Below are 24,862 nucleotides of genomic sequence, written 5' to 3' on the forward strand. Positions count from 1 at the left end.
TTAAAATTAACAGTCACAAAGAAAGGAACAATGGTTTATTTTTGTAATCAAGGTGACCACGCAGCTGAATCTTAAGGCCTCAACAATGTCGCCTCTTACCACTCTTACAACCGGACAGCCTTCTGTTCCGCTTCTTTCTGGTGAAGGGTGATTTGTTTGTCCAGGGGTTCCCATTGGTCAGGCAGTTAGACAGCTGGCTCCCTCCACTCCTCTGGGCTGCTGCAGGGTTCTTCCTGGTGAACCCGCATGGCCAGCGCAGCAGCTGCGGCAATCCCAGTACAAGTCTGTGTCTCCGAGCTTCTACCGGGGCTGGCCCAGGAGTCCTGCCTTGGCCGCCAGGGCTTCATTCTGCTGGATATGATATTCCTGAAATCTCATGGATATTCTCTGTGTCATTTTTAAATATTTCTGTAAGCAATGTTCTGAACAGGTAACCTAGAAATACAAGGGGGAGGTCCAAAAGGCAACACAAAAATAAACATTCTTGTATTCTGAAGGAGCCACCACTGGAACTTTGCTTTTCTTTAGGTAGATCTGCACATTAAATGTATCCTTGGCTTAAAGCAATAATCAGCTTCAAATTGTTTATGCTTTCATCCACTGGCTAGAATGAAAGTTGATAAAATCCCTATAGTCTACAGGCATCAGAAACAACGATGTGCTCTGCCTTCACGAAAGGTCTGGACCAGATTTTCTATAAACTCAAGGCCCACAACCCTACCTTCTTCACTAGACTGATAAATGTATACCCAGCAGAAGGTTTCTTCCTTTTTAATGAGAAACTTGTTTCTGCATAGTCTTAACTCACAACCTTTACTTTTCTCTTGAGCAAGGTCTTGTTATGCAGCCAGGACCAGTCTGGGATTCCAGAATCTTCTGCCTTAGCCTCCCAAATGCTAGGGTTCCAAGCACGTGTAACTTCACCCACCTTAACCCTTTTCTTTTTAATATCAACTGAGGTGACCCAAGCTCAGAAAGAATGAACCTGCCAGGTTCTCCTCACAGGCAGATCCCAGACTAGAATGTATACATGTAAATGGGTGTAAATGCTGGTAAAGTACAAAAATTCACAAAGGAGACCACGAGAAGGTAATGTAAGGTGATAAGGATGGACTGTGGGCAGAAGGACACATCTCAGTCATGAAAGAGGATAATAAAGCTATTTTTTCCTAGTTTAATCTGTGGTAATTTGTATTTTTTCATGGTGGATCTGAGGTCAAGTTTCTGGATATTCAAATAGTAAGAACCACATCTGCATGGAGGAACATCTGTCTGGCATGTGTTATTCCTGAGGCAGGACTGAAAGGTGGGTTTGTTTTTCAAGTCCATCCACCACCTGTGCAGTGGGAACTCGGCATGACTGGTCACTGAGTACATCTGTTCCATTTTGGAAAAGGGACTAAAAATTTTACAACCTTAATCTTTTCCCGTTTTCTATCAAAACATTCTACTATAGTGTTATTTAATATGTAAATTATATTTCTATAGATAAAGTATGGTTTTAAAAACAAGAGTATCACATGATCAAGGTCCATCATCTACGAGTATGAAATTGGCAAGGAATAGTGAAAACATATTCCTTTAAAAAATAAATATCATACTTGGTATCTCAAACTTTGTTAGTTAAATTACAAATGAAATTAGGTTTTGGCACAATGTTTATTGACTTCTCAGCAGATATATAAACATCTTTCTAAGGATACTCAAAGTTGAGATGCCGATTAGGACTGGGTTTTAGTCTACGCGAGCATTATGTACCACCACGCTCACACTTCACGTTTTCTAAAGCCGACCTAAGTTCTCAGGGCCCGGTGAGAGCTGTGCCAGGCTTCTTTAGCCTGCTGCCGACTTGACCACCAGGCAAACACAGACCACCTGCTGTGACGTGTACCTCGGCCATCCATGCCACGCTTGGTCTCTGAAGTCTGCCTGGTACAGTGTGACTGTTAAGTCCCACCTGGCATCATGGTCTGGTGTCACGGGTTCATGACTGATTTGGTTTCTCTAAGCAATGGTGGATGTAAGTGGCAGCCCAGTCAGAAGAACATGACATGCTTAGATGGCTTCTGTGGTTTGTAACAAACGGGGAATTTTTAGTGGGCAACACTTTTCCTACCTCTTCAGGCTTCACCTCTCTTGTTGTGAAGTCTTTAACACAGTCCAAAAAACAGGTCTCTGTAAGTTTATTGTAGGTTCCCAGGAACTCCTTAAACTAGAAAGAAGAAGTGCTTTCAACTCAAGCTTACAGCAAAGACTCTCTGAACCGTCCTGACGAGTAGACAGACTACTCTGGTGCCCCCAACTCCCATCCCCTTCATTTAGACTCCTTTGCTAACTAAGTAGCTTTAACCTACAACACAGGGTCTTATTCTCCAGCTGGACTTCTCTCCTCACCCACTGGTCCAAAACAGTTTGACAGCCAGCTGCAGTGGAGTGATGTCTGATAGCCCGGCTACTTAAGGGGCTGAGGAGGAGGAGGATCACTTGAGTGTAAAGGCTTAGAAGCCCAACTGAGCAACATAATAAGATGCTTTTGTGGCCTCAAAAACAAAATAGAAAAGGCTTTATGTCATCTCACAGACATTTTAATGTCTTAAAATGTGGTTTGGGGGCATATATTCTTCAATTTGAGTAAATATTTAACTCATGACAATTCCACCCTCAAGCATGTAGCTCAGGTTGGCCCACCTCTACTGCCTTTTGAGAGGGTGTTTCTACATAGCCCTACTGTCCTAGAATTCACTATGCAGACCAGGCTAGCCTTGAACTCAGAGAGATCAGCTTGCCTCTGCCTCCTGAATGCTGGGATTAAAGGTGTGCACCACCATGACAGGCCAAGATCCCTTCCCCTTAATTATAGTATCTTACCTGTTTTATCTGGTCGGATTCTGGTATCTGTGCAGCCATATTCTTTCAATGTGTTTATTAATCACCTGATTTCAAAGTAAAAAACAAACAAAAAACAAAACTTGTCAATTTATGTAGGGCCCTGGTCTCCTCCCATATTGAGTAAAGCCGTTGCCTGCTCGCCGACCTTGACCAGATGTCCTCCCTATGCTAATTCCCTGCCCGGTTCCACCCTCCTGAATGCTTAAGGAAAGTTCCTTGTTTATCCTGCATATTGGGTGTTAACAGCTTAGATGCAAGATTGTAAACATTGGTAGCGAACTTCTGCCCTCTGGGGTTCTCTCATTGTGCTGTAAGCCTGTATTTAAGGTTTCCTCCCTCTTTAAATAAAGGACATTTGACATTCTGCTGAGGGGAGTGACCCACCGCTGTCCTTGTCTGTTTTTCGATCACTCAAACATGGTAAAGGGGTGATGGTAGCGTGGGCGTTTATATATTTTTAAGATACTCAAAGAGTAAGGTAGCTGTTTATATTTTATAAATTTCTAACTACATATAATCACAAACCATCCATAATCTCACAGATTTTAATGTCAAGTTATCTTTGAATGCTTGCTATGGAACTCACAGGCCCTGTCTTAGTCACATATCCAATAAGACAGTGCCCTACTGTCTTGCAAGCTACTTACTAAATCCCCTTTCATAGTAAGGATTTAAGGGAAACCAAGGAAATTCTTAAACTCTTCCTCAATTTTCCTAACTATCCTTTGGTTGTAATTCTGTGTTACTATCCTCTGTAATACAAAGGTTCTATCAATTGCTGACAAACACCATTTACTTTTAGCAAATCTTATTGATGATCAAATCAACACTGGCTCATGAATGACACTCGAGTTCTCTAACAAAGTTACAGGAGTTTTATGGAGTTGTGAGTTACCATGCGAGTGCTGGGAATTGAACTTGGGTTCTCCAAGAGCAGCAAGTGTTCTGAACCCCTGAACCGTCTCATTTTGATTAAATCATGTGTGACACATGATAATCACACTCATGACCATGAGTGAACCACCCCGCCCCCACTGAGTTTTCCATCCTTTTTTTCCTTCCTAAGATGTTAGATGACCACTGATATTTTTACAAAGTCAGACATAAGGAAAGCATTAGACCTTCTGCACTTGCTGTTCTGGTCCCATTCTACATGGTACAGCCCAGTTTTCTCTGAAGTAATGACTAATGAAAAACATAACTGTGTTTACTTCAGAGGACGCCTTAATAGTAACAGGATATAAATTCTTCTTCTTCTGTGTGCCAGGTAGAACAGTACTCCAACTTCACGGGTGTTAAGGACCACTGACCAGTCAAAGAAGCAGGCCTCTACAAACACCATGCACAGTTTAGGGGCAGTGCAGATGTGCCTTTTCTTTATCCACTTGCCACACACAGCTGGAAAGCTGGGCATCACATATAAAGGAAATCCAAGCAGAGGTGGTGAGCAAGAAGCAGACTGACAGGGGCCTTGGGATCTAAGGAGCACGGGGACGAATTCTTTGTGAGCTTTCTGTTTTCTAAGCATCAAATTAGAGAAGCTGGCAACCTCCAAATGGGATTGGTAAAAAACAAGACTCCCCCAAAGCCTTAGTCTAATCAAAACACCAACAAAGGATCAGCAAAAGATAGGAATACACACACACACACACACAAACACACACACACAAACACACACACACACACACACACACACACACACACACACACACACACACACACTTTATTAGCAAACACCACCGCTAAAAACAAAAACAGGAAACAACAAAAATTCCAACGGCCCATATCCCTACCACCATTAGCTTAAGCCATATGGGAAGCCTCGACTTAACCCCCAGAGGCTGCAATGAGCAACTTTACACTTGGACTAGAGTGGTGTCAAGAGAAGGCTGGTAAGAGACAGGATTTTATTCCCACCAGCAGAGCCAAGACCTAACAGTCAGTGAAACCTCCCAAGAGACCGGCAGGCCCGAGGAACCTGTGTCCTCCTCTCTCATATGCCACAAGGCCTGGTGGAGACTCAGGGTTTGCGTTCCTGCCCTTCTTCCCATGATCAGGCCTCCTGTGGTGCTAGCAGAGGCCACACCGGGAGTGTGCGCCATGTTAGCCCCTCTCAGCCAGGGAGATACATAAGGACCGATAGGTCTCCTCATTTGGCCAAAGACAGAAACCTACAAATTCAAGCAGGTGAAGGAACCTTGAACAGCATAAACTCAATGAACTCCACATTAATATAGATTATAGTCCTTCATGCCTCAAAAAAGGTAGTATTTTTTGTTTTTCCTTGAGATATTTGTTTTCCTCAAGACAAGGTCTCACTATGTAGCTTGGGCTTGACTCAAACCCATGCTCCTCCTGCCTTGGGTTCTTGAGTGTTGGGGGTTATGACAAAAATTCAACCCACATTCCTATTAGAAGTGGGAATACTTGCTACTAAGACTGGAAGCAAGCAGCTGAGTGCTATGAGTAATCCCAGTATTGGGAGGTAGAGTAGAGGCAGGAGGATCAACTTTGTAAGAGGTAAGTTCAAGGCCAGCCTGGGCTTCTTGAGACTCTGCAGACAAAGAGGCCTGCTATGAGGTACAAGGAGACCAGGACTAAGTGTGGTGAAGCAAAGAAGGGAGACCCAAGACACAAAGGCTGGAAGAGGGCCACAGGCCTATCTCCATCTGAGATGACACACTCTCCCTAACCATCTACAAGACAGGGAGACCCAAGACATAAAGCCTGGAAGAGGGCCACAGGCCTATCCCCATCTGAGATGACACACTCTCCCAAACCATCAACTACAAAGAACTCAGAACCCAGTGGGAGTCCAGTAAGGTCTCCCAGTGACACACACACACACCAAACTGCACTCCCACAACTAGGTCTTAGTCACACACACACACACACACACACACACACACACACACACACACACACACCAAACTGCACTCCCACAACTAGAACAAGCACATGCGCAATGGAATTAAATGTAATACTAATTACCGTGATTCCCTTCCAGAAAGATTCAGAGGTCAACCTATCAAAACACGTACAACATTTAGATCTTGAAAACTATAGAAAAACATCAAAACCCCCCAAAATGGAGAAGCAGTACTTAGACAACAACAAAAAAATGAACTCAGCACCATTTTTGTGGGCTTTTTGTTCCTTTTTGCTTGGTTTTGGCATTTGTTTTATTCATCTTTTTGTCTCTTTGTTTTGATTTTTGTTTTTGTGGGGTTTTGTTTCTTGTTTTGAATAAAGAAGATAGGTTAAGGAGGTAAGGAGGATTTGGGAGTAATGGGGGGGTGTAGAAATGATCAAAGTACATTATATGAAAATAAAAAAAATTTAATTAAAAAAATACCAAAAAAGAGAGGCATTTTATGTTCATAGACCAAAAGACTCAATATAATAAGAATGTCAACTTCCCCAAAACTAATACACACACTTAATGCAAATCTCACTAAGATCTCAGTGAGATTTCTTATATAGGTAAAATGATGTTAATTAAAAGGATTGCAGTAGCTCAATGAAGACTGAACTGGGAGGGGAGGGATCAATTCACCTGATTTTTTTTTTTTTTTGGTTTTTCGAGACAGGGTTTCTCTGCGTAGTTTTGCGCCTTTCCTGAAGCTCACTCTGTAGCCCAGGCTGGCCTTGAACTCACAGTGATCCGCCTGGCTCTGCCTCCTGAGTGCTGGGATTAAAGGCATGTGCCACCACCGCCCGGCCAAATTCACCTGATTTAAAAACCTTCACATAGCTAGTAATCAATAGTCAATGGAAAGAAAAAAGCCAATTCTAAAAGATTATGTGCTGTATGACTTTATGAAATATTCTTTCCTTTCTTTTTTTGGAGGCAGGGTCTCACTATGTAGTGCTGACTGGATTGGAACTCACTATGTAGAGCAGGCTGGCCCCAAACTCAGAGACGCTCCTATTTCTGACTCTGAGTTCTGGGATTAAAATGGGTCTTTCTATATATAATGACCATGCCTGGCTGAAAATTCTTGGAATGATACAGAATCATATGAATGTGGAACACAGCAATAGTTGCAACTGGCTATAGAAGCAAAGGGGTAGAAGAGGAGTGAGGTGTGGCTACATGAGAGACCTATGAACTAGAAATGTACTATACCATGACTATATTCTACCTGTATCCCAGGAGAGACACTGCACTCCAGCTTTGTAAGATGCTGCTTTTGTGCAAAGCTGGATAACGGGCATACGTGATCTCTAATGTCACAGTTCTACGTGAGCCAGTAATAATCTCAGAATAAAGAGGCTACAGAAATGCTCATAAGTTAAGAGTGCTTGCTGCTCTTGCAGATAACCAGAGCTCAAGTTCCCAACACCCAAGACATCAGGCTGCTCACAGGCACCCATAATTCCAGCTCCAAAGGATTAAGCACCCTCTTCTGGCTGCCAAGGGCACTTGCATCCATGTGGCTGACATACAAATACAGTTTTTTAAGTTACGCAAAGAATGCAAAGTATCCTGAAGGGGCCTAAGATTTGGTAATATAACTTGCATAAAATTAAGTGGTAAACAAAGCTACTGTTTGAGGGGAACTTTAGAATGAAACATGCTTGCTTTATCAACACACTGCCAACATAAGGCAGCCTATCTCCAGTTCAAACCGAAAATGACACTTCTTTTTTTTTTTTTTTTTTTTTTTTTTTTGGTTTTTCGAGACAGGGTTTCTCTGTGTAGCTTTGCGCCTTTCCTGGGACTCACTTGGTAGTCCAGGCTGGCCTCGAACTCACAGAGATCCGCCTGCCTCTGCCTCCCGAGTGCTGGGATTAAAGGCGTGCGCCACCAACGCCCGGCGAAAAAGGAATTCTTTTTTTTTTCTTTTTTTTTTTTTTTTCTTTTAGGTTTTTCGAGACAGGGTTTCTCTGTGTAGCTTTGCGCCTTTCCTGGAACTCACTTGGTAGTCCAGGCTGGCCTCGAACTCACAGAGATCCGCCTGCCTCTGCCTCCCGAGTGCTGGGATTAAAGGCGTACGCCACCACCGCCCGGCTGAAAATATAAGAGAAAATGACACTTCTGATCTCCTTCCCTAGAGGTCCTGAAAACTTACATGATAATAACACTTCTGATCTCCTTTCCTAGAGGTCCTGAAAACTTACAAGATAATAACACTTCTGATCTCCCTACCTAAAGGTCCTGAAAACTGACATGATAATAACACTTCTGATCTCCCTACCTAGAGGTCCTGAAAACTGACATGATATTAACGCCCAAATCTGGCTCTTTTCCCCATGTCTAACCTCGTGTTTCTTCAGGTTAAAATTCTTGACTTTTTCAGCAACACGTGAGTGGCATGATACAGGAAATCTTTAAATGTTGTATCAGGGATTGGTACACTGGGATGTCCCAATCCTCTCATGATCCTGTCACTCTGGTCTCATGTAGCTCAGGCTGGCCTCTAACTTGTTCTGTAGCCAAGGATGACTTTGAACTACTTACTGATCCACCTACCCAAATACTTCCCAAGTGCTAGGATTATAGGTGTGTGCCACCATTCCTGACTAAGTGATTTTATTAGTGTCTCTTAATATGTCTGTAACAATCTCTTCCTTTTGTGTGAGCCTGTGTCTATGTGTGGATATATGCATGTGAGTCCAGGTGCCTCCAGAGGCTAGCAGAGGGTATGAGATCCCCTGGAGCTGGAGTTACAGCCTGACATGGGCACTGAAACCTGAACCTCAGTCCTCTGGAAGAGCAGCAAGTGCTCTGAACTGTTGAGCCATTTCTCCAGTCCTGGTTATTCTTTTATTTGATTTTGATTTCCCGAGATCACTTCAAATGGCTTGTTACTGTAGGGGCAAATGTTAAAACATGGTTACTTTCTGGTTATCCCTCTGCAACCTGGAGAGAACGGACAGCTTTCACTTGGGTCTATATATAATGGGTCTCTCTCTATATAATGACTATAGCAACAGTGTTAGTTTTGGGGCTAACCAACATCTCCTAGAAGTAGAGAACTTAAGAGTAAAGGTAGGCTACCAGCCATCAAGTGCAAACCTGTTCTGATGCATGAGTTTCCTTTCTGCTCTGGAAAAGCAATTGCCCCGCCTTTTGCTTGAATGTCTTCAGGGAGGCTGGATTTCTTACCTGAAAATTGAATGCATTATTATATGACTTTGGAAGGCTCTTTTAATGAAACCTGAATTTCTGTTGGCTAGCTAATTTTGTTTGTTTGGTTTTGGTTTTCGAGACAAAGTCTCTCAATGTAGACCAGGCTAGCCTTGTACTCAGAAACCTGCTTGCCTCTGCCTCCCTCATGCAGCAGGCACCTCTACCTGCTCAGCTGCTCCATGGCTTAAAAACTATTTCTAAGCCTGCCTTTATCTGTCTCAGCAGTACGCAAGCAGGACAGCTGTGGGGATGGTTCTCCTCCACTGTGTGGATGCTAGGGTCAAAGGTGTCACCACACACCCTATGCTCATTTATTTTATTTTATACTTTTATTTACAATGATTCATTTATTTTTATCTTATGTGCCTACATGTCTGTATGAGGGTGCCAGATCCCCTGGAACTGGAACTACAAACAGTTGTGAGCTGCCACGTGGGTGCTGGGAGTTGAACTCAGCTTCTCTGGAAGGACAGCCAGTGCTCTTAACGGCTCAGCCATCTCTCCAGCCCTGCTCCTTTATTTTAAAGCCTCGTCATTTTCATTATCAAACAATGACAGTATAAATCAGGTTTTCCCTGTGCGCATAGGAGTCAAACCCGCGCACTGTGCATGTTAGCAAGTGCTCCATCACCTAATCACAGCTGCAGGCCCCTCTATCCTCTTACTAAGTGAAATTAGCCTATATAGTCTGAAGATTATAGTTCATTAGCATATTTTAAAAAGAAACACTGTCATGTTAAACTTTTCTTCGGGTTCTTCCGGTAACACTAAAAGAAAGCCAATGGTTCAACCACCAAATTTACACCTTCAGATCCACTAGAACAGCTCAGGACCAGCAGAGGCACTCAGACTGTAAAATCCAGGATTCCCCTTACACTCTAACGCCTGTATGATACACCCAATAAGCTACAATTATTATACAATATTCTCCAGATAGCCCAAAGTGTTCTAAGATCTTTTGATTTTTGACTACATCTTCACATTTATTAAGTATGTCTATAATTAATTGTGTCCTGCTTTTTGAGACATGGTCTCAGGTGTCCTAAATTTTTCTATGTAGCCCAGGCTGGACCTGAACTTGGGAGATTCACAAGTGCTGTGGGTACAGGTATGGACCACTGTGGGAGCCCACAAAGATTCCAACTTGTGGTTTGACTCAAAGTCAGAGAGTCAGTTTATGTTGCCCTCCAAGGCTGCATAATAGGGTGCAAAGGCATGGTTACCAGGTGTTTGAAAGGTCTACACTTGGTTGTACGTTGTGCTTTGATCTTGAAAGAGGGCAGTCTTTTCCCTCTCCCCTTGCTAGTATATAAAAAGCCCATTAGAAATAAACTCAAGGCTGCTGGGTATTGACCCAGGCCCTCTCAAAGCTATCCTGTGTCTCTGTCTCTCTGTCTCTGTCTGTATTTCTTCCTATTATTTCTCAACTCCTCACCCCCATCTTCAAGGGATCCTTTGATAGGTCAGGGCTGGAGCCCAGCACTGGGCCCTGACAGACCACCATGCCCAGCTTTTTATTTCTTCTCTAATGTACCTTGTTTTTCCTAAGTTTATTTCCTTCTCAGAAAGGAATTTGCTTCTTCATATCACATTTCCAGAAATTGAATACTGAGAAGTGATTAACCAGCCAGGCATGGTGGTGCATGTCTCTAGCCCTTGAGACTAAAGCACTTGGGGCTTTAGCACTTGGGAGGCAGAGGTAGGAGGATCTCTGAGTTCAAGGCCAGCCTGGTCTTCAGAGTGAGTACAAGGATAGCCAGGGCTACATAGAGAGACCCTGTCTTGAAAAACGAAACAAAGAAAATTAACAAGGGCATGATGGGGAGATGATTACTCTATTTCTTTGTAAATCGTATGCACATCTGAAACTAAATCTTAATAATGCTTAAATTTAATTTATAATAAGTAATTCTGCTACCCTTGGCTACTACAATTGTTCCTAGTCCCTGAATAACAGGTAATGTGATTCACAACCTTGGGGTTCAGTTGAAGCCCATGAATGGACAAAACCAAGGGATATGCTAGGGAACAAGACATACCTACCTATGGTCTTCAAGCACCTCTATAGGTTACTTAGACAAGAAGTTTGTCCCTTTTCATTGGCAAGACAGACAGTCACCACCATAATTAAATGGGTCAACCTTCCATCACACAAAGTAGGCAAAATTTCCTGCTGGGGTACCCTAAGGCACACAGAATCACTTTAGTGGCGTTCTGGCCTAAAAATCCAGGCTCTTACTCTGATCATGTGGGAATGATCAGGAGAATCCATACTGCAGAATAACTGAAGACTTAGCCTTCAAAAATGGCATGAAGGGTGAGAGAGATGCTCAGTGGTTAAGAGTCCTTGTCTCTTTGTTTCCAGTACCCACAGAGCTCACAACCAGCAGTACCAGGTCCAAGGGATTCTATACTCTCCTCTGGCTGCCTCAGGCACCAGGCAAGCACTTGGTGCACATACACACACACACACAAACACTCACATACATAAAAAGATCTTATTTTTAAAATGCTGTGAAGAGTGGACAGCGGATGAGACTGAGATTAAGAGTCACTGCAATTCAGCATGTGTGAACCTTAACCGTATCCTGAACCAGGAAAGGAGGTTTTCCTTCTGGGGAAGCAGTCAGTCCCTGAAAAGAAAGCCAACATAGAATTCCCTTCAGGAATGAATTTATTAAGAAATTGGGCCCTGCCAGGTGTGGTGGCTCACATCTATAATCCGAGCACTTGGGAGAGGCATCTGCTCTTTTGAGTTCCAGGACCGTCAGAGTTACATAGTGAGACAGAGAGGAGAGAGAGAGAGAGAGGGGAGAGATGGGGGTGGGGTGACCATCACTTCCAGCAGAGGAGGGAGGGAGGGAGAGAGACAGCAGATCACTTCCAGTTGTGGGACCTGGTCTGTTTAGAGCTTAAGGCAGCAGTCCCTATTCTAACAATAATGGCATTTGTTTTAGATAATTAGGAGAACCTAAATGTCATCTTACATGTAATAATGTTCTGAGACTGTGTAATGTACTTAAGGAGGCTGAAACAATTAGGGCCAAAGTTCATGGTATCTGAAACTTATCTGCAAATGCTTCAGTGAAATAAAAGTTATCTATAGATGCATACAGGGAGGGGGTGAGGAGCGGAGGGGAGGGGGCAAATGGGGTGGGGAGGAAAACATAGTTTGAAATATGTTAACAAAAAAAAAAATAATCCCCTGAGCTGCTTTTTGTTCAAGGGCTATCAGTGTCTATTTTGAGAGTTCAAGTATCTAAATTATTTTATCTTCCACATAGTCGTTTAGATTATAGGCAAACTTTTTTGTTTGTTGTTGTGGCATTCTTTTTTTTTTTTTTTTTTTTTTTTTTGAGACACAGTTTCTCTGTGTAGCCTTGGCTGTCTTGGAACTCTACGTAGACCATGCTGGCTTTGAACTCAGAGATCAGCCTGCCTCTGCCTGCCGAGTGCTGGGATTAAAGGTTGCCACTATACCCAGCGTTAATAGTAGACAACTCTTAAGTCAGTGTTAATCAGAGCTAAAAGCACTTGAAGTCCCTTTCAAATCATTCAAGTCACTTTACTGGCTACTGTTGCTCAGCGTTTTGAAATTAGGGGTGGGGGAAAGGTCATTTTTTTTTTCATATCTAAATTTTACATAGAAATTATGGAAGTTAGTTCATCTCTCAGGTCTCTGGCCGATCTGACATGGCCACTCTGTCTTCCAACCCACCTAGACCACTGTCAACCAACACATTCAACTTGCGGGACAACAAAAAGCGAAGGTTAACGTACAAAAACGATGAAATGGCAACCACCACGAAACAACAGGTTCGCCAAAGCTGAGGCTGGGAGGTGCCTTTTCGCTCTGGGCTGGCAGGGACGAACGAACCCGCCGTACCCAGGACCAAACACAAGAGACGAAATCGGCCGCTCTCGTTTCTGTCTCACCCCGTCTCGGCTTGGCTTAGTTTTCACAGCCTCCAGCCAGGGCAGAGCGGCACGGGAGCAGGGAGAGGAGGGTGCGCGCCCTGGCGTTCCCGAGCCCGCAGGAGCCAGGGAGGTCTCGAGAGCCGCCGTCAGGGGGGCTCGGGTCTGACAGCTCAAGGTCACCGAGGGGACACCGTGCAGACCCCAGGGCGAGCCCCGAGCCTCCAGCCCCGGGGCGGGCGGCGTCTCGGGTGACAAGCCCCCCCCCACCCCCGGGGGGCTGTCTGGCCTCCCGCTGCGCCGCGCTGCCCGTTGCGCAGCCCCACGGTGCACGCGGCGGCTCCCCACCCGGAGTACCCTCCGGCCGCCTTCCTCCCGCCCCACCGCCGCCGCCGCCGCGAACCCGCGATTCTGGGGCCGGAGGAAAAGCGAGCGTACTTAGCCACAGGCTCTGGCATCCGACGACGGCCCCGGGGCCGAGGGGCTGCGGGGCGCGGAGAGTCCGAGATCGGAGGGGAAGGTGGAAGGAGGGCGCCGCGCCGCGGGACAGCCGAGAACACGTGGGGGCGGTGGAAGGCAAGGTGAGCGTGGACCCTTGGACCCAGATTCGTTACAGCCTGCGGACACGGAGGGGAGGAAAAGCCAGGACCCCAAGTGAATTCTAAAAAAAAAATCAGCTAAGAATTAAGTTTTGCTTTGCTCTGTTAGACAGGGCTCTGTACTGTTATTTTCCTTTCCCGCGGCACACGAATCTGTCGAGGTTGGTAGGGAGCCTCATATACTTACCCCTAGGTCTCTAACGGTCTACAGTTACTACGGCGTCGCTCACCCTTGATAAACGAAGACGGTGCGCATGGGCTGATGGAGAGTCCTCCGGCCCTCGAGGAACAAAAACAAACGCGAGAGGCTGCCTTTGAAATAAAAAAATAAATAAAGTCACATCTCTTTGACGTCTCTTTAACGTTGGGGGGATTTGTTCCCACCCGGGTAGGAGAGGAAGAGCACCAGGATGCGCCCGAGCGTTCACTTCCGTTTGGAAAAAAAACAAAACACAAAACCCCGGAGCTTTCCGCGCCTGCGCGCTGAGTCTCGAGGGCGGGCTGCGGGGGCCGAGGGTGTTGACCGGCGGGCAACCGAAGCCGTGGCCGTGCGAGCCGAGGGCGCGGCGTGGGGGCCGGCCTCCGTGGACGGCGTCGGGGCGTCCGGAGCTGCGTCTGCGCCCGCCCGGAGGAAGCGTCCGCGGAGGGCGACCGTTGACGGGCGGGGTTTGGACGCCGCCTGCCCGGCGGGGTCGCGCCCAGCCCTGCGCCCGCCTCCGCGTCGGTCGGGGTGCCCGGCGGCAGCCCCGGTGTCGGGGGAGCGCTTTGTGAGTCCCGTTCCCGCGGCGGCGTCTTCGCTCTGGCCGTGATTCCTTTCGCATTTCTTGCCCCGGTGCGTGAACAGACTCGGAGGGAGACTAACAGGGCGCCCGAGACTTTCCAGTCGGGTTTGGTCCTGGAGGAAACGTCGAAAGTGACACGTACAGCTTTGTGGATGTTTTGTCTTGATTTTTTTTTTTTTTAAAAAAGTTAAGGACTGCTTCTTGATCATTTTTTTTTTTTTAATTCCGGTATTCCTTATCAAAGCCACCTCTACCCTTGCATCTTTTCCCACTGAAGTCTGAGCCCAGAAGACAGTCCCTCTGTTAAGAACCGCGCGGGACCTGTTTTGTGACTAGCCATATGAAAAACTTGGAGTTTAGCCTGGAAAGGGGGAGAAGGGTTAAAATGCCAGCGAGGAGACTGCGAGAGGTCCTTTCCCCAAACCAAAGGGATAACTCGGCCGTGGTGGAAGATGAGCTGCCCCGTGTTCCTCCAGCACTGTCTGCAAATAAACGTCTTGCTGTTGGCGTGAGGACTGGCCCAAACGGAACTTCATATGGTACGTGATTCCAAATGTTGCAGTTTCCTACCCTGTTTATGTTTTTGTAAAACGTTAGTCTTTATTTTCGACTCTAGATTGGGATGTGGGGGCCCCAGAATTTAAGGGAGTCAGTGTTTACATTCTCAAGTGTAAGCTACAAATCTGGTTTGTACGGACGTTTGAAAAGTAACCTGGTTCCCTGGGGAAATGGCCAGTCTGCAGAATGTTTCAGCATGTAGAATGAATGAAACCTGAAAAGTAACTTGGTTCCCTGGGAAAATGGCCAGACAGTCTGCAGAATGTTTCAGCATGTAGAATGAATGAAAGCTGACTATTTCCCGTTGTGCTTCTTCTTGTTGTTGTTCACACCCATGATGGATACAGTGAGCTTGTATAATCTGCTTAATATTTACCAAATGTTCTCGTGCCATCCAATCTGGCATAGGAGAAATGCATGACTTAGTCTTTGGTGGCCTCTGTATTTACAACTCACCTGCCCTGTTTAGAGCTGTGAAGTGGTACTGATTATCTTAAGGCTCATATTAATGAATGTGTGCGCTAGAAGAACAGTATGCTTGCTGCTTTTTGGAGGTATGCTAGAGCAGACCTTCTGTTAGATCAGGCGTTTGTGCATGGTTTTTGTTTGTATTCGAAACGGAGTTTCCCTGTAGAGTCCTGGCTTGGAACTCACAGAAATCTGCCTCCTGGTGGCTGGGATTCAAGGCATGCACAACCATGCCTGTCTATATACAGGTTTGTACTGGTGAATCATGTCTTTTTTCCACATTGAATAAATAAATACCTTTTAGAATTTTCAGGAAAAATATATTTTTTCAAATGTATCTATGTGAGTTGAGGTGCCCCTGGAGGCCAGAGTAGTTGGATCTGCCTAGAGCTAGATTGACAGGTGATTGATTGTGAGCTATCTGTTGGAGGTAACAAACTCCAGTCTTCTGCAAGAGCAGCAAGTACTCTAACCTGCTTTGCCGTCTCTCCAGTCCCCCCTCCCCCAAATCCTTTTAAAATGTTCTATTTTAGGGCTGGAGAGATGGCTTAGAGGTTAAGAGCACTGGCTGTTCTTCCAGAGGTCCTGAGTTCAATTCCCAGCAACCACATGGTAGCTCACAACCATCAATAATGAGATGTGGTGCCCTCTTCTGGCCTGCAGGCAAACATGCAGGCAGAACATTGTATACATAATAAATAAATAAATCTTTTTTAAAAAAGCCCTATTTTAGCCAGACAGTGGTGGCTTACACCTTTAATCCCAGCACTTGAGAGGCAGAGGCAGATGGACCTTTGTGAGTTCGAGGCCAGCCTGGTCTACATATCGAGTTCTAGGACAGGCTCCAAAGCTACACAGAGAAACCCTGTCTCAAAACAACAACAACAACAAAAATCCTATTTTATTTTATTGAGAGAGGATCTCACTGTGTAGCTCTGGTTGGCCTAAAATTCACTCTGTAGACGAGGATAGCATCAAACTCGAAGAAATTCACTTTTGAGTACTGCAATTAAAGAGTTCGACAGCATGTCTGCTGCTGAACCATTTTAGATCTCACCCACTTAATTGCTTTGACTGATCATTATTTTCCTAAACATCAGCCATGAAGTCTTCCATTGGAATATATCTAAATATATTCCAGTTTCTTCTACAGGAAAGTGTCTTCACATTTGGTTTTTAAGTTAATACGGAGGTCTCAGTTCTTGTATCATGTCTATTTAGTTGCTGAAGGTCAGGTTTTGATTTAATGCCCCTCAGATTGGACCTGTGATTCAGTGCTAGAACTTACCATGGGAGAGGCACCACTGAGTTCCTTGTTTTCTTAGGTTCGTTGGATTTAACTTCTGCCAGAAAACATCACCAGCTTCTGTCAGAAAATCCTCCTGTAGCCGATAAAAGTGTAAGTAAAAGAATTCTAAGTCGTATTAAAACCTCAGTATTATCAAGTTCTTAAAGCTATGTTTTGTTAACATGTTTTGTTTTATTTAGGTACTTCAGATGAAGAGAAATGTTTTGTTTTTCACTTGTTCATTTTATTTTTATCACATTTTTATCTGTTTATTTTGTATACATGTAGGTATGTGGGCATGCACAGGCCATTTTTGTGCATGCAGAGAGCAACTTTGAAGAGTTTATTCTCTTCTGTCTAGTTGGAGTCATTGGACTTAGCAGCAAGTGCCTTCCCTGTTAAGCCATCTTACTAGCTCAAGAAGTGTTCTAGGACTATGACTTGAAGAGTGTGGGGTGTTAAATATGTCTACTGTATTGTTAGTCTTATTGGTGTTTAGAAAATGAACACCTGTCATCATTATAACCTTTTTAAAATAAGCTTTTTCCACTCCCGTGTGTGCGCGTGTATGGAGGGGTAAGGAGTGTGTCGAGGCTGCTGTCAGGAAGCATCCTCCACTGTCCTTCCACCGTAGTTCATTGAGTCAGAGTCTCTGAGTCCCAAAGCTCACTGACCACCTGCCTCTGGGGATCCCCGTCTCGGCCTTCCGGGGCTGGAGTTACAGGCAGACTGCCACAGTCTCCCAACATTTACTTTGGTGCTGGGATCCACACTCTGGTCCTCTTGCTTGTGAGGCGAGTGCTTTAACTCCTGAGCCGTCTCTCAGCCCTCTTTTTTTTCTTTGGCTTTAGCAGCTAAAAGGAAGGTGAAGAGCAACATGGAACCGATCTAGTGCCCCAAGAGTTCAAATGTGTCAGCACCGAATAGTCTTAGAGATGAGTTCTAGGATTGTGTGTAAGAGCAGAAAGCTATTGAGCGGTAGATGTACCCTACATCGCTAGGGAACTCTCTAAGAGCGCATGAGCTCAGTGACCCTGAAAGCCTTGGCTAGTTTACAGTGCTGTACTATGAAATGACTGCCCTCCCCCTCCAGCTGACCATCCTTGACCCAGGTTAGCCCATGAAGCTGAAGCGGCTGAGGTAGAGTCTTCTCATCACATGTGGATTTGAACCAGAACCGTGTGCCGTTTCTGCTTCCTCATTCACTTTCTCATTCACCCTTCTGATACCGGATTTGCTCGTCCATTGAGAAGTCTTTGAGTGGCTTCAGAACACTTGTGAACCCTGTAGTATTGGGAATGAGATAAGGAAGATGTGCAGGCCTGCCTCCCTAGATCCCAGTAGTCACATGACTGCCAATGGTACTTCCTTACTGGTCATCGTACAGTTCATTTGGTCTTATTCTCTTCTTTTCTTCCCGAAGGATTTTTCTAAAGATGCTGTAGTTCCAAGGCTACCTTTGAATAAAACAGAAGAGAACAGCACACATAAAGGTAAGTTAATACAGTTTTTACAACTGAATTGAGATATGCTGAAATTTTTTTTGTTCAGTTTTGAATGCATAGTTCTGTGACCATAAGTGCATTCGTATTGTTGTGCGACATCACTATCTTTCACCTCTGGGAATTTTCTCATGTCCCCTGCAGAGCTCTGTGCCCCTGAAGTCCTCAGTCTTGCCTCTGAGCTTGACCCCTCATGTGCCTCTTTAAGTGGCATCTTGTAGTGCTTAACCTTGGTGCCTGGCTCACTTGAGCCAGTCCATGGTGGAGTTTGTGTCAGGATTTTACTTTTTGAAAATTGAATCTAATTTATTTCTTTTGTGTGTTTGGGTATTTTGCCTGCCTGTATGTCTGTGCACAATACTCATGCAGTACCCAAAAGGCCAGAGGAGGGGTCAGATTATCTCATTTTGTTCTTCCTTTAGAGGTAGAACAAATTCTAATTTTGTCTCCGCTCATTTTTGTTTTTATATAATTTTCTAATATTTAGGATCTTGATTGTTACATTATTGCTTAGTCATTTAAACTGTACCTTACCTTTTAAAACGTGATAAATCCAGGGGTGGAGAGATGACTCAGTGGGTGAGAACATTGGCTGCTCTTCCAAAGCACCCTGGTTCAATTCCCAGCACCCACATGACAGTTCACAGCTGTATCCAGACAGCTGTATTCCAGAGTATCCGACACCCTTACACAGACATACATATAGGCAAAACACCAATGCACATAAAATAAAAACAAATCATTAAAATTGATAAATTCTACTACCAAATCACTATTCATTCTTTTACTTTAAGATGTTGTGGTTTTTTATGTATATATGTGTGCATGCACACATGTTCGTGTGTGTAGGTCTGTGTGTACTTGTGTAGGGTTGTGTGTGTGTTTGCATGAAGGGAGGCTAGAATTGATATCAAGTGTCTAAGTCACTCTCTCCCTGTAATCTGTTAAGACATGGTCTCTTCTGAGCCCGGAATTCACTACTCAGCTCACCTGGCTGGTCAGGGAGCATCCTTTCTCTGCTGTCTGGCACTGGGGTTACAAATGCACACTGCTTTGCTCGGCGGCTTCTTATGTTGGTACTAGGGCTGAGACTAGGCCCTCATGCTTGTGTGACGAGCAGTTTGCTAATGGAGCCATCCCCTCAGCCTTTTAATTGATTTGTTTTAGAGACAGGGTTTTGCCGCATAGTCCTGGCTGGCCTAGAACTTGCTATGGTAGACCAGGCTAGCCTCAAAATTGCAGGAAACTTCATGCCTCTGCATCCTGAGTGGTAGATATGGGTGTCAGACAATTACAGGTCCAAATTCAATCTTTCTTTCTTTTCTTCTTTCTCTCTTCTCTTCTCTTCTCTTCTCTTCTCTTCTCTTCTCTTCTCTTCTCTTCTCTCTCCTCTCTCCTTTCTTTTCTCTTTCTCCTTTTTTTCTTTCTCTCTCTCTCTCTCTTTCTCCCTCCCTCCCTCCCTCCCTCCCTCCCACAGTACCAGGGATCAAACCTGTGATCTCATACATAGTAAGCAAGTGTTCTGCCACTGAACTACATGCCTAGCCCTCAATCTTGACATTTTTTCTTCTTTAGAATCTGAAATATATTTTTGTGTCTTAATTTTTCAGCAAATGACATCTTTATTTCGCAGTACACCATGGGACAGAAAGATGCTTTGCGAACTGTTCTAAAGCAAAAGTAAGTTTCGTTTACAGACACACTTGTGATGTGCTACCTTGTTGGAGGGAAACTGCTTTAGCATATGTTGAAAGATGAATACACAGCGATTAAGAACACAGCAATGTTCTAAGATGAACCATAGCAACGTCTAGGGCTGGGGATGTAGCTCAGTGGTACAGAGCACTTGCCAACGTGCATGGTCTAGGAGTGAGTGTAGCTTAACAGCAGCAAGTTCTGATAGCCCCCCCTCTGTCCCCTGCCCTGCTTTCTTACTAACTCTAATATTACAGTAGCCCAGCATATCTAATGATGTACACAGACGCAGGCATGAGTGGCTAGAGTTGGCACAGGAAAGAGCATTGCATTCGAGGGATTACCATACAGCTGTGTGAACCATGGCATGCCTGATCATCAAGTCTCAGCTCTGTGTTCCGTGCAGCAACTCAAAAGGAATCAATAAAGGGAGAGACCAGCAGGCGGTGTGAAGACAGGGTTGTGGAAGAGGCCATGAATGGCCGTATCGCATCTGAAGAAGAGAGTAGTGAGATGGTAGAAGCTTGAGAGGACAGAGAGAAAAACTTGAAATTAGTTGTGGGCCCAGTGGCTTTGTGTCTTCAACGTAAGGAGCTTTGTGACTCCTAATAGATGTTGTTTGGCAGAGTAAGAGCTGTATGATGTAAAGGAGGGCAGCTAGAAGAGTGGAATTTGGGGGATGACGACGACGACAAGCTAACCTCAGAAAGCTGAAGGCCCGTGGGAAGATCTCTGGGAATTGGACCCTTAACTCTGTCCTTCACTAAATCCTTGGCTTTGGTCAAGTAAATCCCATTACTTCTGGACTTCAGTTTCTTTATGTAAAATTGAGAAATAAGGGTAGATGATCTTAGATTCCTTACCTTCCCAGTTCTCTCTAAGGCAGTTGTCATGTAATTGTGATGAAATAATTGAGGAGACTTGGTGACTCACCTGGTTATGAGAAGGTCAGCAGATGGAGAAGCTGAAATAACGTCACACAGTTGAGGTGTGCAGGGAACAGTTGTGAAGAGGGTCGCAGAGAAGTAAGTACAAGAGCGCTGTGCTGTGCTCAGAAGTAAGCTGAGGGGACCATGCTGTACGTGGGCCTTTTCCTGCTGACACCACTTAGACTCACTAGGGACTCCCAGGTTTTGTCGGTGTCCTTGAACCAGTTTGTCTGGGTCTAAATAGAGAGTGCGGAGGACCAGCTTTTAAAAAAAAAAAAAAAAAACCAAGTCAGATGTATATCTGGGATTATGTATCTGAGTTTGCTGTGTTCTTTTTTTGTGGTAAGGGGGATTGAACTCAAGGCCTTGCGCATGCTCGGATTCCCACTGAGCTGTTATCCCCATTCTGCCAGACTCCTTGTGATGCCTAAGGGTATGTGTGGTGCCCATTAAGTAAACCAGGTGACATTTATTGAAGAGGCTAGGATTCAGAAAACTCAGAACTTTTAATAGTCCTTCTTGGGACTTTGTGGTAAGTAAGTGAGCCAGCAAAGAAAGAATTACCATGTAAACTAGATGGATCAGATGCATCACAGAAGCAGGGTAGATTGGGGGATGCCAGAAGTTGGTTGTTGGGGAAACGGGAGATAATTACCAAAGTGGACCTTTGTATGCAGCATGACAACCACAGTGAATATTAATTACTAAGAGTAGATCAGAAGTGTTACACCAGAGAATAGGTAGTTACGTAAGGTAATGGGTATATTGATTAGCTTGATTGTGCTGTTTTATGGTGTATATACGTATAAAAAAAATCGCATTTTATACTGCACATATTTTAAGTTTGTCAATCATGCCTTAGTTTTTGAAAAATAGTAGTCTGTATCGTTACTGTTAAAATTTTTTGAGTTTTTGGCTTTTGTTTTTTAATTTTTGAGGTCATATTTTAATGTCAGCATTTCTTTCCTCCCTTCAAATTCTCCATATACCCCTCCCCACTCTCCTTCAAATTCATGGTCTCTTTTTTTCACTAGTTGTTATTTTGTGCATAGTTATATTTGCGCTCTCTCTCTCTCTCTCTCTCTCTCTCTCTCTCTCTCTCTCTCTCTCTCTCTCTCTCTCTCTCTCTCTCTTTCCCGGATAAAATCCTGTGGAGTCCACATGTTACTTGCCTGTGTTTTCAGGGCTGACCATTTGTCACTGGACAACCGCTTGGTGTGCTCGTCCCTGGGAAAGGCCAGCTCTCCCTCTCCTGGCTTTCCTCAGTTACTCTGGTTCTTTGGGTAGGGCTGAGGTCTCTTGGGCTTCTCTGAATGCAATTCGGCATGGTCAGTGGTGTCGTCCTTGCTCAGCTCATGTCTGGCGGCCATGTTGGTGAGACTTTATGGGTGTGGCCTCTGACATTGCTATGGACACAGTGTCCCAGCAAGTCCCTGCTCCTGGCTCTCGTAGGATCCCTCTGCCCCTCTGCCCCTCCCCTGCGGTGTTCCCGGAGCTGTGGGTGAGAGGGTGTTGAGTAGGACTCCACAGCTCTGCGCTTTGATTGGCTGTGGTTTTCTGAACTGGGCTCCATCCATTGCTAAGAAAAGTTCCCTGGATGGAGGTGAAGACTGCACTTCTCTGTGGGTGTAAGGACACATGTTTCTAGATTACTGTCAGGGATCATGCACGTTTAGTAAATTAGTGGTTGTCCGTTTTCCTCCGATAACCGTGGTTTCACCAGCACTGACTAGGTAGGTAGGTTTCCAGGCATGGTCGCCCTCTTGTTGAGCAAGTCCTAAGTGCTCTGGGACAGCTGTTGGTTACCAGCAGGGTATACGCACCACTGACGGACCGGACTGTAAGCTTATCTTGCTGGTTGTTGATGGGGTTCATGGGAGTCATAGCTGGGTGGGACTGTCGGTTGCCTTTCTTTCTCTTTTGGAAGCTAGCAGGGCCCCTTCTGGTAGCTACCATGGAAGCTAGTCCTCAGGGAGGAGCATTCAGATCAGCTTCATCTTCGGGGCCTCTGGGCCTTGTTTTTGACGTACATGGTGTCTCCAGGGGCGGTAACCAAGGGCAACAGCCCTAGGCTGTATGTGTTGGAGTCTCTTAGTCCTGACCAACAACTGAAAAGAGGGATTCTCAGGTCTGGTATTGGGTGGTTGTTGTTTTTTTAGGTGGTCTTTAGAGGGAGTGTTGTCAGCCCAAATAAAGTTGATTAAACCTGTGTATTGTATCTATACACTGAGGTGCCCGCATTACTGTTTTTTAGGGTAAATAGTTAAAAGTATGACCCCTTGTGCCTTTTCAGCTATCCGCGCTGTTATTTCACCCTCCCTCCCCTTCCCTAAGGAGCCTGCCTTTTGTTTCCCCTGTCCCAGGGGGAGTTGTGTCCTGCTGTTCTCCTTTCCCATCCTCCACCTTCTCCTGTCTTTCCCTCCCTCCCACTCCCCAGGGAGCCCACTTCCCGGCCTGGATTACCTGTATTCTGCAGCCCCTTCACTGCATTTCTGCCTTCTGAACTGAACCCCTCCTCTTCTTAAGGAGTGCACCCTTTCTCCGGTCCCTGATGAGATTACTTACGCTCTGCTATCCCCCTCTCAGTTGCTCCCCAAACCACCTGGTGGAGCAATGGTCCTGTTTTCCTATCCTGGTTTTTATAGTGACTACTGACTATGTTTTCACACCTGAAGATTCAGAGCTGGGCCTCCAGTTAGAGAGAACATGCAACATTTGTCTTTCTGGGCCCAAGGAACCTCACTCAATATGATTTTTTCTAGTTCCAGCCATTTACCTGCAAAGTTTATGATCTCATTTTTCTTTACCACTGAATAGTATTCGGTAATGTATATATACCACATTTTCATTATCCATTCGTCAGTTGTAGGGCATTTAGATTGCTTCCATATTGTGACTAGAGCAGTCATGAACATAGCGGAGCAGCTGTCTGTGGAGTCGGATGTTGAGTTCTTTGGACGTATACTGAGGAGTGGTAGAGCTGGTCATAGGGTAGATTTAATTTTAGCTCTTTCCGGATTTTTCACAGTTTTCATAGCGACGCACCAGTTTGCAGCCCCACCAACAGGGATCCAGCGTTTCCCCACATTGCTCCAGCATTTGCTGCTGCCTGTCCCCTTGATCTTTGCCTCTCACTGGGGTGTTTGGATTTGCCTTTCCCTGATTGCCAGGGATGATGATGAACACTTTTCAGATACTTCTTAGCTCTTTTTTCTTTTGAGTACTCTACTCAGATCCTAGGCTTGTGTTTTGAGTGGCTCATTTGTTTTTTTGACTTGTTTGTTGGGTTCTTTGACTGTTCTGGAAATAATCTCTGTCAGTTGTGTTGCTGGCATTCTCTGCACTCCTCTTCGTCCTGTTGGTCGTTTCTGTAGCTGTGCAGAAGCTTTTGAGTTTCATGAGGTCCCACTTGTCAGTTGTTGGCTCTAGTTCTTGGGCGGGCAAATGGCGTCCTGTTCAAGAAGTCCTTCCCTACACCTCCATCATGTGCAGTACTGCCTACATCATCTTCTGGTGGTTCCAGGGTTTCAGGTTTCGAGGTTAGTTCTTTGCTCCATTTGCAGTTCACTTTTGTGGAAGGTGATAGCAGTGGATCTAATTGCATTCTTCTGCATGTGAACATCCAGTTTTCCCAGCACCATTTGTTAAAGTTGGTTTCTTTTCTCCAGCTTAGGTTTTTGGCATATTGGTCAAATATAAAGTGACTGAAGTTATGTGTGCTCCTGTTTGGGTCTTCAGTTTTGTTCTGTTGTCTAGCTGTCTTATTGTGCCAATACCATATTGTTTTTATTACTATGCTTCTATAATATATCTTAAAATCTAGAATCTTAATCCCTCTAGCATCCCCCAAGCTCAGGGTTTCTCTGTGTAGCTTTGGTGCCTGTTCTGGATCTCGCTCTGTAGCCCAGGCTGGCCTCGAACTCACAGAGATCCGCCTGCCTCTGCCTCCTGAGTGCTGGGATTAAAGGCGTGCGCCACCATGTCTGGCTTTTTATTTATTTATATATGTTTTTTGTATTTTGTGTTTTATTAAATGGCTTTGTATCTCTTTCCACAGTCTCTCTGTTATGTTCACTTTTCTCTTCAGCCCAAAATAAAGCT

At 44.9% G+C, this 24,862-nt stretch overlaps 2 protein-coding genes across 15 annotated transcripts in view; one reads left to right on the forward strand and one right to left on the reverse strand.

Moving 5' to 3' along the window:
* Window positions 1–20: 20 nt before the first annotated feature.
* Window positions 21–13,518, reverse strand: Timm9 (translocase of inner mitochondrial membrane 9). 7 transcript variants are annotated; one of them, XM_042260767.2, is made up of 5 exons: window positions 13,379–13,427; window positions 8,912–9,001; window positions 2,869–2,933; window positions 2,117–2,212; window positions 21–348 (listed from the first exon to the last, which is right to left on the reverse strand). In XM_042260767.2, the coding sequence occupies exons 3-5, from the start codon at window positions 2,905–2,907 to the stop codon at window positions 301–303; spliced, it is 183 nt and encodes a 60-aa protein (XP_042116701.1). In that variant the 5' UTR covers window positions 2,908–2,933; window positions 8,912–9,001; window positions 13,379–13,427; the 3' UTR covers window positions 21–300. The 7 variants fall into 7 exon arrangements, with proteins under 7 accessions (XP_042116701.1, XP_015864476.1, XP_015864475.1 ...); XM_016008990.3 differs by having other exon boundaries at window positions 21–351; XM_016008989.3 differs by having other exon boundaries at window positions 21–366.
* Window positions 13,519–14,474: 956 nt separating this feature from the next.
* Window positions 14,475–24,862, forward strand: part of Kiaa0586 (KIAA0586 ortholog) — a 107,288-nt gene continuing 96,900 nt past the window's right edge. For 3 of the 8 annotated variants that reach the window (XM_006990718.4, XM_042260757.2, XM_076550850.1), the window contains exons 1-4: window positions 14,475–14,860; window positions 16,673–16,746; window positions 18,059–18,128; window positions 19,748–19,817. In XM_006990718.4, coding sequence (XP_006990780.1) covers window positions 14,662–14,860; window positions 16,673–16,746; window positions 18,059–18,128; window positions 19,748–19,817 — 413 coding nt within the window. In that variant the 5' untranslated portion in view covers window positions 14,475–14,661. Of the gene's footprint in view, window positions 14,861–16,672; window positions 16,747–18,058; window positions 18,129–19,747; window positions 19,818–19,871; window positions 20,858–24,862 lie in introns of those variants that run through there. The other 5 variants (XM_076550853.1, XM_042260759.2, XM_076550851.1 and 2 more) reach the window with 5 other exon arrangements.

Source organism: Peromyscus maniculatus, chromosome 14 (assembly GCF_049852395.1).
Source record: "Peromyscus maniculatus bairdii isolate BWxNUB_F1_BW_parent chromosome 14, HU_Pman_BW_mat_3.1, whole genome shotgun sequence".
NCBI classification, from domain to species: Eukaryota; Metazoa; Chordata; class Mammalia; order Rodentia; family Cricetidae; genus Peromyscus; species Peromyscus maniculatus.